The sequence below is a fragment of the Strix uralensis genome, chromosome 4 (genome assembly GCF_047716275.1).
Source record: "Strix uralensis isolate ZFMK-TIS-50842 chromosome 4, bStrUra1, whole genome shotgun sequence".
Lineage (NCBI taxonomy): Eukaryota > Metazoa > Chordata > Aves > Strigiformes > Strigidae > Strix > Strix uralensis.
Window position 1 is genome coordinate 18,075,021 of NC_133975.1, and position 18,277 is coordinate 18,093,297.

Genomic DNA, 18,277 nt, shown 5'->3' on the forward strand with positions numbered 1-18,277 from the left:
AAACCTTTCTCAGGTAAGCTTAGCAATCCAAAACTTCCCCACACAGGAACAAAACCTAGGTACCATTTTTACCTAGTGTTTTGCCTGCACACAGTATTGACAAGAACATGATGAAATACAATACAGAATTCAATATATGCTAAAAGAAAAACTAATAAAGGTAAGTGGACTAAAAAGCTGGCTCATTTACCTTCAAATAAACTGAGGTCTCTTCGTAGCCTTGGTCCATAAAGCCCTTCTAAGATACTTTCAAAACCTGGAGACAAAAGAAACATTTAAAACAGTAAATCAAAAGTGTCGTTAATGAAAGCAAATTCGAGAACATTGGCAACTAGTATTCTCAAATTCTGAGAGCAATTCCAAAAATTGTTACATTTATGGCACAAGTATTTACTCCTTCCACTATAGTACTATTCAACAGAATTAGAAGATAAAAATAAGGCAACTGCCATCTGCACACAATCAGCCTATTAAGCCATGCCCCAACAACCTCATTAGACTTAAAATAACTACCACAGAATCTTAAAGGTGGGAGGATTAGCCTCATAGCACAAGCGAAGTAGTCTCTCTCTTACACTGAGGATTAGAATCATGGGGGGGGGGGAGAGAAAAAAAGAAAAAAGGAGAAAGCCTTCAAAATCATAAATTTCTCATGTATGATCACCTGAAATTACATAATCTGATAGGTTAATATTTCCACAAATATAAAAAAGCAAGCTTATTTTGCTTCTGATATCATAACAGTTCTCTCTAGTCCTCTGTATCTGTACAAAAACATTTTAAAATTGAGGATTAGATAAATCCAATTATTTTCCAGATTTACCAGCTAGTCTGTTTAGGTATTTGGTAAAATCACATACTGTGTGAAGAGACACAGAGCAAACCAGATGATTAGAAAGGCAAACAAACAAAAAAACCCAATGAAAAAAAACGGAAGAAGAGATGCATGACAACCGATGAAATATGGTAAGAATTTACATCATTTTCAATATAACAGAAGTTTTGTTCAATATAGAAAGAGTTTCCAAGTGTCCCTTCTTTTCTTCTTCCAAATAATAATCTTATTTTCAATTAAGAGGATAATTCAAAGCAGCATTTGAGGGTTCTAATTTATCATACTCAAGACCTGTCTATATTAAAGATGTAGCTATTTTACAGTACTTTGTTTTATCACCACACCACATAAAAGATACCAATATCTTCAGGAAACAACTAACTACCATCAACAAGGAACATTTAGAATCATAAAATTTGCTCATCAGTTGTGATGCCCTTTAAGACAACACAACATACTACTCTCCTATCAAAAATAACATTTACTTTTTGGTTTAGAGTGTATGTACACTAGTATAAGGAACAATAAATATGTACCATATCTTAAGTAGGATGTTAAATAATATATGAAAATCCTAACGTAGTCAAGAGAAGCTATCTTATCACATAGGAGCTGTTCAGTTTCACAGGTCACATTTTGTTAAAGTTAAAATTATAAAATAATACAAAATTGAAAGGTTAATACATGAATTATATTCATATTATTAAATCAAATTGATTATAGTTATACTTGTTATAAATCTATGATTTCAGCTATAAATGTAACTATTTCAATTTTCTACTTTGTAATAAATATAGTACTACGTGAGAACACAAATTAAGTGACAAAACCACTGTCCTCTCATAAATATATATACACACACACAGTTTTTAAACACAATCTACAAAAATTATAAAGCAAAAATCCAGGGCCCAAGCATACACTGAAAATTACCTTAAAGCATTATCCACCGACTCTTAGATTCAATGTAATATAAATTCACATCATATTAGCATTGCACAAATTCCCAGTTCTTCTGGCTTCAAAGGGTTATGGACAAAAAAAGCAAGAGAGATGAAGAAGTCTGAAGTTAAGATAGCAATTCCTCAAACACAACAGTCTAGAAATATAAATCACACTGTGTATTATAATGATCATTAATGTTATAAACTGCAAGCCACTTTAGCTCAGCAGATAGCCAATACTTAGGTTCTTGAAATTATTGTCACTAAGTAAAGACACAAATGGAGTGAAGTATCTCTTAGAGACGGTTGTACTTATTCCAAAAGAACAAACACTAACTCCCATTTCTTAACACTCTGTAAATCAAACAACAGGAAGCTTGTTTACCATTCCAATCAGCACCCAAAACCTCCTTGTTTTTTGGACACCTACTTTCTCCTTCCCTCCTCCCTGGGTGTGAGAGGTGTTACTTCTTTCTGCCTTTTACTTATACCTGCTTCCCCTACTGCCTGCTCCCACCCATGCAAAAAATGAGCACAGAAAATCCAGCTCTGTGAAACAGCAGTTTAAGGAAGAATGCAATTTCCAAACAGACTTCCATACAGCTTGTATTAAAGATGGCAATTAGCAGCCTGTGGGGTTTTTTTTCCCCCTGAGGAAAGTACACATCAACCCACTTCTCTGCTAGTTCACCAAACTTAGTTCCATCCCACCCATCCAAAGCAATGCTCCTCTTCCAAGTCCTCTCAGAACTTCCCCATCAACCCACAATTTAGTCTTACTCAGTGTGAACATTTGCTTCCTCACCTCTGGATACTTGATCTTTCCTCTTAAAAAAAAGTTTACTTGTACAACCTAACAACAGAGAGAGAATTTTTTTCCTGGAAAGATGTGTTTTACTTCCACTTTGTCGGTTTTCTACAAAGTTCTGCTGCTGCTTTTCAGAAGGATTGATACAGTTTTAATTTAGCCTAAACAGGTTTCTAGTAGTTTCTAGTACAGCTACTGATATGGCACTGTTTCATAAAATGTGACCATGTGAACCCAGGCAGTTTAATAAACCTTTTGTTTTACTTAAGCCAGTACGCATAAGCAAATAGCGGTAGTAGTTTTGAAAATCTTCAGAACCTTAAGAGCCTACAGATACCAGTCAGAAATATACTTTGTTTATACCTCTCGTGATTCACCAATAAAAAAAAATCTGCTCTTAATTTTACAGAATTTTTTGTGTCTCTTGGTGGCCAATTGCTTCCTTGATTCCAAACTGCCTTTCAAAATTATTGTTACTTGAGCCCTGACATTTTCTAGCTCCAAACTGAAAAGAAACACGGTTGTCTCTATTAACTTGCAATGCCTCAATCTGTCAAACTCCCTTTACCTCTATTAAATTTCTTCTGTTATTAGTCTTACTTCTTGTATCTTCACGTAAAAAGGATATCAGCTTTCTTCATTACCTGACACCCTTTATAATCCAAGCCAGGTTCCTCCAACAGTCTTCAAAAGCAGAAACTCATGATACATCTAGTCTCTTAACCCAGTTAAGTTTCCACAGTTTGCTTTCCTGAACAAAGTTGTGACCAGTTCTTTCCTCACATTAACTCTCCCCTTGCCCCACAACCACCCTCTACCAAGTCTATTGCTTTCTTCCCTCAGGGCTAGGATGAGGACTCCCAGGACCAGGAAGGCTGGGAGTTGTGACCTCCAGCAACAGAAAGGGTGTCTTTTTCCATTGGTAGCTATTCGGCTAAAAAGGCACAAAGCCCAGGAAAGAGATGAGGAGGAACAAGCTCCTTAAGTCAGGTTTGGCATCTAAGCCTGATCCATGGGTCACAGTAGTGTCACTAAAAAGCAGTAATGGGTAACAGTAATTGCAGACTCCCAGGGAGATGAAGGCTTCTGCACAGCAGCCAGACTAGCTGTCTTAAAAGCGCTGATGCTTGCCCATGGTCCAAATCTGGAATGTTGCAGAGAAACCCTTACAGCTTATCTGGCCAGTGCTATATTATCATGTGTTGTCCATCTACATGGCCACCATGATACTGCCAAAGGAGACCTTCAGCAGATCACAGCTAACTACAGCAGTCCAGGGACAATGGTGAGTGACATCAGAGCCCAGGTGTCGGTCCAGAGGAAAGGCTTTGAGAGGAATAAATACACGACATCTGACTACATGGCTGCAGGCAGAACTTCAGCTCTTAAGATCCTCTGAGAAACAAAGGGTGCTTGAGAGAGACAGGATCCATTTGATAACGCAAATCATCATTGTCAACAGGCTTGCCTCATAAGGAGGACTTCAAACTATGTTTGACAGAGAAGTGGAGACTGAAGCCCAGAAAAGTGGAGAATGGCAAGAGGGTAAATGCACAGGACAACACAACAGCGAGGATCTTACAGTCCCCCTGGAAAAATGGCATAAGCAGGGGCACATCTTAAGTACTGTACATGAATGCACTGGAAGCAAGCACAAGAGATTAGAAACCAGAGTGCATAACAATCTCACTAGGAGTACACAGTATGGTGAGATAGTTCACACAAGTGGAGAACTGCAGTGGACGCATACTGGTGTTTAAGAAAGGAGAAGTGAGGAAGTCAAGGACAGTATTTATACTTTATGCAAAGAACTTCAACAAATGAAGCTTTAGTGTGGAATAGGCTACAGGACAGTTGAAAATCCATGGCTCAGGATTCAACCAGGGGAATGTCGTGGCGAACATCTATTACAGACTGCCCAATCAAGGGTAAGTAGATGAAGCCTTCAAAAACTAACTAGAGAAAATGCTGCACAATCGCATGCCTTAGCTCTCATCAAAAATGCAAATCACCCTGACATCTGCTGGAAACACAACATAGTAGCGCATAAGCAACCTGAGAGATTTCTAGAGTGCTTGGAGGACAAACCTGATTGAGGTGGTAGACAAGCTCAATAGGGGAGGCACTCTGTTAGAGCTGCTATTCAAGTAAGAACTGATCAGTGATGTGACAGTTAACAGTGGTCTTGGCCTCAGCACCCATGAGACGGAATTTAAGATCCCAAGGAAAGTGAGGAACTTGAGTATTTTTAATACAAGATTGGCCTAGGTTAACTTTGTACAGACGTTGCAATTGAACAATTTTATAATACAAATTGACGTCAAACAGGTTTGATTACACATTGGCTATTGTTTTTCCAAAAGCTGTATCTCCATAATGTTTTGAGAAGAAGTAGTTATTTTAGCCTCACCGCTGACTCCAATTCAATACCTTCTCAAACCACCCCTCTCCTTCCTTCCCCACATCCTCTAGGTGATCACAACTGAGACTGCAAGAATGTTTGCAACAAATTTGTTTGAATGACTCAGACTACATGTCAGGAGAAGAGCCAAAAAAAGAATAAATATCATGTAATAAATGGAACCTGACATTTGAGTCTGCTTTCTAATGCGCCACTTGGCAGGTCTGAAGATAGGAGAGGTAATTACAGTTGGGAAAGAGAACAGTAGTATATGTGCAGGTTATATTAAAATGTTTTTGATAGGTTTGGTACACTCTACATCATAGTAATTTTTTTGATACCCCTAGCCTCGTTTATGGCCATATTAACTCCAGTATTTGTATCTTCTTTTCATAAGAAAGTTTGTTTCAAAAAAGCAGATATAATCCCATTCATTCACCTTTGACTCTTCACTCCTTCACAAGTAGTTTTGTGGGTTTTTTTTTTTGTTTTTTTTTTTTTTTTAATGTGTATGTTTCTATTTCAGAAGTAATCCAATTCCAGGGCTTTAGCTACAAGGCTTTTTTTTTTTTTTTTTTTTGTTAAAGTCACTGTATTTGAGACATTTTACTAAAATTTAATCCTTTCTACTAAAAAAGAAGCCTTTTTCTTTTACCCAGTGCTAGAACACAATAATACTAGATCTCAAGGAGGGGCCTCACAAGACTTAGGCAAACTAAAATAATTGCAATTGATGCAGGGGCATATTGAGGTACTTGCCTAGTCACTTGTAACAGGATAACTGGGAATCCACGTAACTAGCTACCACACTGTGGCCACTGAGTTTAAAAAAAAAAAAAAATATTGGTGAAGGAAAACCCTATAATTCAAATTGTCATAAGACCAATGACCTCACAATAAGACACCTAGAAAAACCCTTCACTTATACTTGCTCTCCGCTCCCCTGATCTCCTGCAGCTTTTTACAGTTTAGGAAAGTATGAGCAGATAAGCTGATAGAAAGCTTTCAGTTGAAATATTACTAAATAAATTCACTAAAGCCATTAAGACGATTTTATTCATATCTCTGGACATACACCAGAAATGGTAGATGAATAATCCTTACGTAGATAGACAGAATTTCAATGGAAGAGGGAGATGCTTAACAATACCGCTCATCTGATTCAGATTTACTACTCTATTTTTCATCTTAATGCTGAAAGGTTACCCATTAGAAGAGATCATATTGTTCTAACTATGTGTTAAGGAATTTGGAAAATACCGGGTGCATACAAATTAAGTTTTGCTTTTTCCCTTCTTCTCCATCATATCCTCAGTTAGGTGTAGGGTAATACTGCTGCACACTGCTTTGAAGGACAGGGCATGCATGCGTATTTTACTACAATGAAATGAGACTTCTGGCTTAAAGCACTACAGCCTCTGGAGGCACCACAGGAAAAAAGGGATCTTGAGGCTCTGTAAAACATTGTTAACCCACCTAACAAAGTTAGCAGAAACATGTGGGAATCTTCACAACTTCCACGTGCCTAAAAATTAACTTATCACAGGAACTCCCATCACCCTCCACTTTGTGGCTTACTATACCAAGATTCACATCTGAATTATGGTAGTTCAAGTTGTTTTACTGAAGTCCAAGTCACTTGTTATTCAGCTTCTTAAGCAAAATCAGGCTTCACCCCTTCTCCTATTTAAGAAAAAGATGCTGTTAAGTAACATGCGTCAGCAAGGAAGATTCATGTCTCCTTGTTTTTTGAGTTTATTCAATATTCTAAGCAGAGTAAAGGGAATGAAAAGTTAAAGTAGAAAAAAATTGCACATCCTCAGCAGTGCGTTTAGCCCATTAATGCCGCTTTTTAAATTAAAACCAATGTGAAAGTAGGTTCAGAATTGCTGATTTCAATTTTAGAGGATTGTAAAATTTAACAAATGGTCTTTAAAATGTAATTAGGAAAATCCAAAGAACAGGATTACATTTTCTGAGATTGGGCACAGTACCACCAGACACGACATTAAAATGAAACTTCCTTCTTTTATTTTTTGGTGTTCTCTAATAGTAGTTAGTGTTACTTTACCTAGTTGTTAAAGAGACTTAATTACAACTAAGAGTTCAATTCCTGCTTCTTCATCTTCCTTTGACCATAGGAGCACTGTAATCTAGTTTTCATATAAATTGTGTTCCCATTCTGAAGTCATACAGCCCATATTTTGAGGCAGTATTTCTTAACCTATGAGAACCGTTACATAAATTGTATGAGGAGACTCAGAAACTAAAATCTCATTGGAAATAAATTATGGACAAGTAAGGACTAAAAGACAGATCCTGCACACCCCAGTTTATTGTCCTAACCCATAGGGTAACCTCTTTAATTGCTAACCTCCTTTGCCCCATACACTTTTATTTAAGTAGCAGTAACTTCATGGCAAGGTACAACACACAAACATGCAGTTCTGAGCTAAAACTCAATGATGTACTGACATTACCATGAGAAGTGACAATTTCCCATCATATGTGAAACATTAAGCTTTGTTCTTCCACACCAGAGTAAGGACTTAAAAGATATTTTTCCTTGGCACTTTGCCCTCTTTCACTCAACTAAAAAGTGATTCCCTTCTGAAAACTACATGTAATTCAGAAAAGTATTATATAAAAGTGACAGACTTCAGTCCTACTTCTCCCCATTCTATAGCTTCATGACCGCATTATTTAGTTTGGCTCAGTACAGAAGTATATCTGAAGGAAGTTTTGTGGTTTGCATTACTAAGCCAGCTATCTTGGATTTAAACAATCATACCACAGACAAAATCCAGCTTCATTACTTTCGTCAAGCATCAGAACTGCTTTTTAATTTTTTTTTTAAACAAGTAACCCAGGCAGACAGAGCACCAAGTCTCAGTTTCTCTGAAAGAAAAACTTTCACTTCTCTTCAAATTTTCTCTCAACAGTGCTTCAATATTTATTTTAAAATACAGGTGCAAGAGTAGGAAGCAGTATTTTGTTTCGGCTTACTTAAAAAGGTAAAGAAGTCATCTGCCTTTCTTACAAATTATCCCTTCCATAAGAAAGGGACTTGGAGCTCATGTTCAGTCATTTTTTAGTTTCTGATCATATAAACTTACAGTATTCTGAAATATACACCCCCATTTTACAGGTGCTGCTTGCACTCTGTGTTCCACCATATTTGACACTGCAGAAGGTCACTGGTTCCCCTGAAAAATGGTTATCTGCTTGTAAGTTTTGCATTTTTTTGTCTCCAAATAAAGAAATGGTCTTCTGCTTCCAAGTGACAGTAAAAAAAAAATTGCATCAGAAACTCAAACCCCTTAAGAGTATCTGTGTTTATTAATCAGCCATCACCAAGTTCCTTTGATACATCAGACCACTCTCAACTGATTTAGAAAACATTTTCCAAGTTTTCTGTAGCACTAATTCAAAATTTTGAAAAGCATTAAGTAGTTATTTCAATCTTTTTATTGCACCTAGTTACCTTTATCCCACCATTAGGATACAAGCAGCAACTCCCTTACAACTTGTTAAAAGAGAATATTCTGTAGAGAAGACAGTTATTTTCATATTTTATCAGTGTGTTTAAAAAATTAACTTAAACTAGATGTTAACATCCCGGTTTCTTCTGCCTCTCCCTTCCTTCCACAGGTCAGCAGCTGTCCTCTCTGCCCACCTCCCACCTCTCCCCCAGCCATAGATGGATTCATAATCTTAGTCTTGTTTATATATTGACACCATTCACAGGGTTTTTGTTGTTGTCAGGGTTTTTTTGTGGGTTTGTTTGTTGGGGTTTTTTTTATACCTACTCTAACAACATTATGAAACCACTGAAGCACTGAGTTTAAAAAAAAAAAAACAAAACAAACACCAAAACGAAAAGAAGCAAACACTCAAAACAATCATCTTTCTGCCATTTATACAAATGGTAAGAAAAAATAAATTAGCTTGCTGGGCAAAATACTCAAGATATAGAGTATGACAGCAGAAGCAAAAATTAATAAATCTTGATCCAAATGTTGCCTTTTCCTGTTTGTAATGTCACTACAGAATAACTATTCAGTAAAATTCATTATTCAATAAAATGTTGGCCAGATTCTTAGGTAAAAACCAGCCCATTTTTCTTGCAGAAAAATTTCTGGGATATAATTCAGCACAAATTTTGCATAAGGGTAAGGTAGGGATAGGGCTTCTGTTGAATACCTTGTCTAGCTTGAATCCACTTTTTGCTTATAACACTAAAAAAAGTATTCTTGTAATAGAAAGTTCTAAACATTTAACTTAATACACTCATTTTCTTTACCATATTGATTCAGATCCCTGAGCAAACAGGAACCAACATACCAGAGATTCCAATGTGAAAGGGAGGAAATCCTCTATTTAGACTCCAATACAAATTCTGAACCATAGCTAAGAAGATACTTGTCCTTCTCTGCAAATCTTTACTTCAAGAATTAATATAGTTGAGGACACTGCTGCTGCCACTGAAAAGAGATAGGGCAACCAAAAAAATGAAATAAGACTACAGAACATCTTTAGTTCTAACTGGCTACTTTTCACTTAGGATGAAAATCCTTGCTTTCAACTCTCTAGGCTGTGCTTTATTGAGGGGATGCAGACAGTGACAAACATAGTTTCCAAAAAGAACATCAAAATACATCAAAAGAAATAACTATAACATTAAACAGTTATAAGCATTACGCAGAATGCAAAGAGGGAGTAATAGTCCAGTTCTAGGGAGGCCAACATGGGCCATACCTCAGAGGCACAACAAAAAGAGGAAATGTCCTGCCTCCCCCCTAATTGTTCAACAATTTTAAAGATAAGGGTGGCAACCAAGAGGGAAAAAAAAAAACCAAACATTTGTGGGTTAAGTAAAGACTGAGATTAGCATAAATTCTGAGTTCAGGTCTATTTTTCAGGTACTTATAATTCACAGTAAGAAAAATAAGGTTCAATAAAGGAAGCATCTCTACACTCCGAAGCAATCTTCTATGCCAGTAAAAATGTGTCCTTGCAAACTTGTAAATAGGAGAACCCACATGACACCTTTCACTGTAGCTTCCAGACACTGTCAAGACTAAAATTAGATTTAATTTCTAATGTAGTAGCAAGATATTTTTGAGAGATTTGTGTTATTTATAATTTAAAAGGCATAAGGGAAACACTTCAGAAGTGACTGTCCTGCTTTGTGGATAGGGGGAGAGAAAAATGCTTCTACGTGAAGAGGGAAATTCAGAGGGACTAAGTCACTGTAAAAGATACCATCCAGCTTGAAAAAATGCTCATGACTTCCTCATTTGGTAACAATTTAAGCATTTTACAACATAAGGAGAATAATGCCTAAGACAAGAACACAGAAACAACTGTCATTTTCAGAAGACCATGTTCCTGAAACATGTTCTTGTTTCTTAACCATAATTTTAAGACATACAAGAGGACTGAGAAGTTTGGCTATTTACCTAAAAAATTCAGGATTACCAGACAAAGGTTTCTTTTCTACATAAAGGCTTAATCGGACATTCACTAAATCATCATGGAAAAGTAAAGTTCACAGCAAATCTGTAACAATGAACAGGTCGCAACACTGCTTTACTACTATGTAGTATCACACATCTAACCAGCATCTGGGATAAAGTCTAGCAGTCAACTAAGGAGTAACTAGGTCTGGCATGCTTCCTGGATTATCAGAATCAAAGAACATGAAGATTACTGCTAAGGAGAGAGCTAGCTAAAAGCTGTTAGAGAAAAACAGTTATCAGAAAACACCAGTTCACCGAGCCAAAAAAATATTTAATTCGGAACATTCCTAGCCTGATGGGCTTTTGATAAACTGAAGGTTAAGATTCTGTACTACGCCATGGGTCTACTGCAAGCTAATGAAGTTGCAAGCCTTCAGGAGTGTTCCATGAAACTGATGCCTCACAGTAAGTTTAACAAACAAGTGGAATTTTCTAAGGGATTCAGAGTTCCAAGGGAATTTTCAGGAGGTTTCTTTTCAATTATCATTTCTGCATCATTCAAACAGTTTGTCTATTCTCTGCAAACTGCAAGTTGTTTTGAAGCGATGAACAAGAGAAAAGTCATTCTTATCTCCCAGTAGATCCAACTCCTTCACATTCAGAAACTATTTGTTGGTTTCTATTATTTTAAAATAAAAGGTTTGAAATGGATTGAAATCCTGCAACTAGGCTGCAATATGGTGGTTCCTGAAATCAAATGACATTTATCTCTTATCTGCTGAACCTACAGAATGAAAGGCATCTTGTATCTAGGTGCCAAATTATAACACAGTAAGTGAACTATCAACCCTATAAATCTCAGTGCTGTATTCTTCGAAGTATTGATTTCCAAACATATTATTAACAGAAATGCTGAAACTAGTTTATTAAAAAAATATTTTTAATAATCCTAGACATACCACAATTTTACCAATAAATGAGTGCAACATGCCTTTAAACTAGCAGTTAATTTAAGTTTGTCATAAATTTACTTTTCCGCATTTTATACCTAAGCCATGTATTTTCACCTTTAAATTACAGCTTACTTTTATCAATACCTGGTTTAAAAAAAAAAAAAAAAAAAAAAAAATCAACAAAACCCAAAAAACCCCCAGCCAGCCATAATTTTTGTATCCAGCCAAAATTTGGCTTGGCATATTAGATAAAATTTAGAGCTGGCAACATGTCAACTAGGTCAACAAGGATTGGACACTTATCTATGTAAAAACTTCACTTGAAAAGTATTAACCATGCCTCCTTTCTCTAAAAGATTTTCTGGAATTCAAGGCTAAAATTGCAAGTGCTTCAAATGCTCCAGTTAGATTGGAAGGACTCTAAATCCAGCTGAACTGTGATTTCAAATAACTTCTTAAACATACTCAGTGCATAAAAGAAAAGTAGGCAAGTAGTGTATCTCACTTTGCACATCATGGACAACCAATCTGTAATCTACATCTTCTAAGCGTACTTCTGCTGAACTTTCATATATACTGAAAAGAATACACACAAGTTTCTAATCATTTAACATTTGATTAAGAGGGCTGAATTCCCTCATTTACCACTGGAGATTGAAAAAGCAACAATACAGAAACGGAGACTTTAAATACAAGTTTTAGTTTCACATTAGGCACTCTCATCAGATAAAAGAGGTCAGATATTAGAAGAGAACAAGATAATTAGTCTCTTGTTTTTGCTTTTAGCATTTGACACAATTCAAAGATTAATCAGGTGTGTTTGGGTGGGGTTTTTTGTTTTTTTTTTTTTTTTTTTTTTTTTCTTTTGTTTTTTGTTTTTTTTTAAAGCAATTAGCACACATTTGTACAAACTTTTGATAAACTTCCTTCCAATCATTAAATGGCACAAGACAAAACACAAACCGGTAAGATTCAGTGTGGAACTCAGACTCTTCATCTACTGCGGAAGAGAATTTGTATAGTACTCAAATGAAACCACATACCAGCTCCAAGAATTTATTGGGAGATAATATGTTTTGTAACAATTCTGTAGTTAATTTCTGATTACATTCTATAAAACTCACATTACTAACAACTGTCCAACCTGACCTGGGGAGCAGGGGGTGGAACGCCACAAAAGAAAAACAGAGACATATTTCAAGTACCTAGTGGCAAGATTCTGAATACTTTAATCATGTGGAGAACAGACAACAGCTCTTACACAAGGCGGATGGATTTAAACAGTAGGCTATCCTGTCTTAGAAACACTCTGTTCCTTCTGTATTCCAGCACTGGCTCTTCCTTAGCAGAAACAAACACGCATTATTTCCAGACAGTCAGTTCTAAATATGTTAGTCTGCTTTAAAAATAATGAGAAGAGATACCTCTTCATTTTATACTATGCAGAAAAGGAAAAAAGTTGTGTCCCTACTTTGCTCCTTAAAACACTCAGCATAAATTCTGTACTAAGTTTAAGCAGCTAAAAAAAAAATCATTTGAATCAGAAGCTTTAAGCAAAACAGATGGGTTTTTTGTTGTGTTGTTGTTTTTTTTTTCAGAAGGACCATGAATTTTAAGGTAAATAGAAAAGGTAGAATCTTTACCAGGTTTCACCATTCCATTCACAATCTAGTGAGTTTCTTTGACCCAAGACAGACATATCCTATTGCTTCCCACAAGCCCTATGTGAGGCAAAACAGGAAACTTCAGTACTTTGAGCTGATATGTAAGCAGTGTACTTTTCCCTCTTAATGAAACAATTTAGAAAAACAACAGCAACCATTTAGGGAAGCCAACTGAACACCAAGGTCAAGAACAGGACTTCTTAAAAGAAAGGTGTGATTACAGACTGCATGTCCAGCAAGAGGGAAACTCTTGCAGGAACCAGATAAATCTCAGTTCCAACATTCTGGAAAACTTCATATGAAGTTACTTATCTGGTACCAAACTTCTTAATCAGCTTTATAGGTCATGGTAACTCATATCCCACACAAAGAGCAAAACACCCTTTATTACTAATCTGCAAGGTTGAGAACGAAGAAGGAGAAAATGCCAGAGTACCACTAGAGGTGTACCACTGCAGAAGCTGTTGAGTATCCAGTTTGTAATCGTTCTGTATGCCACATAATCAGTTCAGTTGGTTGATAAAGGGCAGGTGGAGAAGTACAGCACCACACAGAATAAGGACAGTTAACAGCTCTTCAAATACACCATCCAAATCACTACCAAGTAGCTACTCTTGCAGACAATAGGAGAGGCTGCTATGGCTCTTCTGAGTTTGTGATGGTTTGTGATACTGGTGGTTGAAGGAGACAAAGGGAGCAGAAGGTGGGCAATCTGTTGTTCCTACCTAGGAAATAAATAAAAAGGCTTCAAAAGAACAAGCAGTTGCTCTACTGCCTTTAAGATGCTCTGTTAATATCAGTTTCCACTGATATTAAGTGATTTGATACCTCAGAAGAGAGATTCTAAAAAGATACCAAGATCTCCTCAGACAATATGAAAGAGCAGAAATGACTTCAAGTTTCATCAAGTACCAGCCTTCAAAATACCGCTATATGTGACAACCTGAAGTAAAGGGCTTACAAAGTTGGGCTTGGACTAGCAAAACCCCTTCCCGAACCACCAGACAAGTATTCTTAAAGTCATCAATTAAAAGGCATATTCAGCAAGTAAGACCACAGATTTCAATAACCAATTTACAGACAAATGTTTCCTCAAAAACTCTGGTATTTGTAGGATTTACTAAACAGTTTCTCTCTAATGTGAATTCTCCACTGAAACCCTCATGTTTTGTTGAGAAGCCCTAATTTTAAGAAAACACCTTGCTTTGTGCAAGTGAGGTAGTGAGGTACTAAATGCAGAAGTATCCAGGAATCAAGTAATCTACCATTATTTCTGAGGACTGTGCACAGAAGTTGATCTAGGGTCAGTGCTGAAGTGCAGTTTTTCATATTAGCACTAAGCTCAGAGCACTCTGGACATTTCCAACATTTCAAGATAAGAACTCCTGATGCCACAAGTTATAAACTGAGCATTTCTTATTAAATCCCATTTCCTTGGGGCAGAACACATTTGTTCAGGAGTCAGTAAACTTGGACAAGGGCGCAGACAGGAAACAAACCTACTTTCCAATATATCCTAACCAGTCTGATGGTCTTGCTGAAGAAATTCTCTCCAAGAAGGTATAACATTCAGCACTCCAACAGAGAAGGCCAGTATCAGTTTGAGAGGGTTTTATTGTTGCCCTTTAAAAAGCACTAAGGGATTAAAATAAACTATGGTAAGGCACCTAAGGAAAAAGGGAAAGGCCAAAATCAAGAGCCATCTCACATTTCTCAGCTCCACTTTAGACAGCTGAGAGGACCTGATGACATGGAAGAGGAGTGCATGTTTTTGGACACCGCTGTAGCAGACTGGTACCAAGTGCCTATGGCATATACATGTTAAGAGTTAGGACAGATATATGAATGGACATCTCAAGACAAAACTTTGTCAAGTCTGAGGGTAATTTGCACAATGCATGTAAAACAGGCATGAACTGACAAAAAAGGAGAAAGACAACAAGTAAAGCTGAAGGAGATGGTCCAGCCTGGAGGAGTGTTATTAAGACGATTTCCTTAGGAGTAAGTTTTACCTTGCTAAATACATCTTACCAACAATCAAAAGCAGCATGTAAGTATACCTGAAGTTCTGACTGATTGCACCAGCACAGAATAGGATGTAGACCTCAACGATAAACACATGACATTTCATTTCACATCTGATTATATGAAGTGCAGGAACATACACCTGGAAACAAGTAAAGAACCCACTAAGAGTTACACAGCTGAAATTACTTTGACCAAAGGATCTTGTTTCCTGATAGATCACAAAAAGAGGTGTGGCAAGATCTCAATCAGGAGAGCTTTGAAACAAAGCCTGCAGAACCTCTTCCTTAGGACAAAACTCTCTAAACATCACCAGAAGATCTCTGGCCTCAAAAGCCAAGTACCACAACAGCGTGGAACACACAACAGGTGGCAGAATTCCAAAGTAAATAGGTAAAATGGTAAAAGTGAGTTTACAAGCCGTATTTCCCCAGCAGCCATTGTACTATATCACTTCCGAGCTTGTTTTTAGACAGCTAAATACTACCTGTGAGTTCTGTACAGCCTGATCTATGGAAGTCTTCATTTTCAACTCCTCAGGCTGAGCAGCTAACCCTTCCTTCTATCCCTTCATTTGCCTCCCCATTTAACTCACCTTCCAGCTTAAGCTGTAAGCTCCCAGCTTGTTCCTATGATGGCCTGCTACACCCTATAGTCTCTAGGACCTTCCCTCTGCCAAGCAAGTTCAGTTGATGCCAGGGAAGGAGCAGCCTCTCCTGCTCCTCAGAGGGCCTGCCTGACCCAGTCATACCGTGATCAGTTTGTCTAAGGAGTAAATAAAACATGCTTCTTGTAATAACAGCCTCTTGTTGACAGGAACAAAAAAATAAAGTAACAACAAGAAGAAAAATTGAGAAGAACTTGAGGATGATACACCTAAACTAATACTCAGTATAAAGAAGTCAGGAAGCTAATTACCTCAACACCAGAGGACAGGAAAGGGTCAAAACTTAACACCAATAAACAAAAACCAATCAGCAACTGCGTATGCCTACCTTGTACTGGCCTGTATACTCCTACCAGACAGACACCTGCTTAGACTATATGCCAGCAAATGCATACATAGAATTATTTACGTTGGAAAAGACCCTTAGAGGTCATTGAGTCCAACTGTAAATCTAATACTGCCAAGTCCACTACTAACCCGTGTCCCTAAGCACCATGTCTACACCTCTTTTTAAGTATCTCCAGGGATGGAGATTCAATCACTTCCCTGGACAGTCTGTTCCAATGTTTGATAACCCTTTCAGTGAAGAAATTATTCCTAATATCCCATCTAAACCTCCCCTGGCACAACTTGAGGCCATTTCACAAACCGGCAAGTCAAATGTTTGTAACCGAGCAAATAAAATCCAAAGAACAGAATTATCAGAGCATAAAGAATTATATTATATTGCTGAAGACGCAATACAACTTCTGTGAAGGAAAGTCATACTTCAAACACAAATGAGTTATCTGAAGATGCCAGGAGGCATGTAGACATGGAACACTAAATCAAGATTTCAGAAAGACATCTATTGACAACCATCTCCAAAAGCTTTAAAAACTTCCCAAGCAGAGGTGAAGTCCTTGCACAGATAAGTAATTGGTTAAAAGACAGAAGTAACTGGTTAGTTTTCACAGCAGGTCACAAACAAGAGTGTCCCAGGGTTGCCTCTGCTCTTCCACCCAAAGAGATGCTCTAATAAAGTGACAATCCACTGCCCAGTACAGTCTAGTATTAACAGCAAAGAAAATCAAGAGAACATCAGGGGAACTTCAAAATACTGAGGTATCAAAGTGGTAAAATTGAAGATGATTACCAAAAGCAAGTACATATTAAGTTAAATAGTGGAGAAAGCAAATCTTCATATTACATAGACAGTAGTGGGTTCTGAACTGACTTATCACTCAGGTTTTATCTTGAAGTTCAAGTACAGAGTTCTGTGAAAGGATAAGCTCTGTAAAGGGCATGTCAAATGCTTTGACTTCTTGAAGATAGATCTTCTGCATTGTTCTCTGGTTTGTCACCACATAAACTCACACTGATGTGATCTTGAATACATGTAGTTCTAGTTTTTCTGTCTCAAGAAGAGAGCAGAACTAAGAAAACATAAGAAAGGAGGGAAGAATTATCAAATTTAATAAACAGCTTCTCTACAAGGAACATGTAAGAACTCTTCACCTTGGGGGATGAAAGAGACAGCCAAGGGAAGATAGGCCAGGTCTTCAGAAAAAAAGAAAATTAGAAAAACCCCAAAACCACATGAATAGGAAACACCTTTGCCATCCCTTACCTTTTTAAAGTAATGGTTTCATATGGTGCTTCCACTTCTTATTTTAGGACAAACAGAAGACTCACATAACACAATATAACCAAGGGACACTAGAGATCCACTGAAATTTTATGTTGCTTCAAAATCACACCCACACACAAAATCAAAATAACTTATGGTAGAATAATCTAGTAAATCAGTTATAAAACCCAAGAAAACTGTTTTTCTCCCAAGGATCAACACAAGCGTCATTGAAGACTGAAAATTATTTCAGAAATATCATTATGTATTAATAATTTTTTCCCTAGCAGTCCACCACTGGCTGCAGACAACAGATCCTGGACTACACAGACTTGCTCTGATCTAGTAGAGCTGTTCTTATCTGATGATGCAGAGACAGATTATTATGATCTTCATTCAACATGGTCCAGACTATACTTTAAAATACTGTTTAGCATGACTCTGTAGAACCCAAACTGGAACAGGAGGAAAGGAAAATAAATAGATCACAAGAACAGAGAACTTCTTATAGCCTCTACACTGCAACTGGGATTGTACCACCATGCAGACAGGACAATATCCACTATTAACAGCTTGCACTAGCTTATACATTTGCAGCTACATTTTTTTCACTTGTCTGTGAACTACTTGTTTAAAATTCAAATCCACTACAGTGACTTTTGAGTCATTAGTGCTCATTATCAATTAACACTCAGTTTTTACTATGTTAAATAAGCGATAATATCTGAACAGAAATAAATATGGAAGGGGAAAGGGGAAAAATAGAAGGGAAAAATCCTAAATGACAGTGTTGCCACAATACATAAAAGCTGGGGATAAATTAAGGCTAGAAGTCTCCTAACTTCTAGCCAGAATGAGTTTGGGATCAATTTAAAACAAAAGAACAATTAAGTCCTTCCAAATGGCTAC

General features: G+C 37.0%; 1 protein-coding gene across 9 annotated transcripts in view; it reads right to left on the bottom strand.

Annotated features, from left to right (window-relative positions):
* LCORL (ligand dependent nuclear receptor corepressor like) overlaps positions 1-18,277 on the bottom strand; it is an 84,493-nt gene that overhangs the window by 56,251 nt on the left and 9,965 nt on the right. For 8 of the 9 annotated variants that reach the window (XM_074865876.1, XM_074865871.1, XM_074865872.1 and 5 more), the window contains exon 2: positions 191-256. In XM_074865876.1, the coding sequence (XP_074721977.1) occupies positions 191-256 (66 nt within the window). Of the gene's footprint in view, positions 1-190; positions 257-1,768; positions 1,855-18,277 lie in introns of all 9 variants that reach the window. The other variant, XM_074865873.1, reaches the window with a different exon arrangement.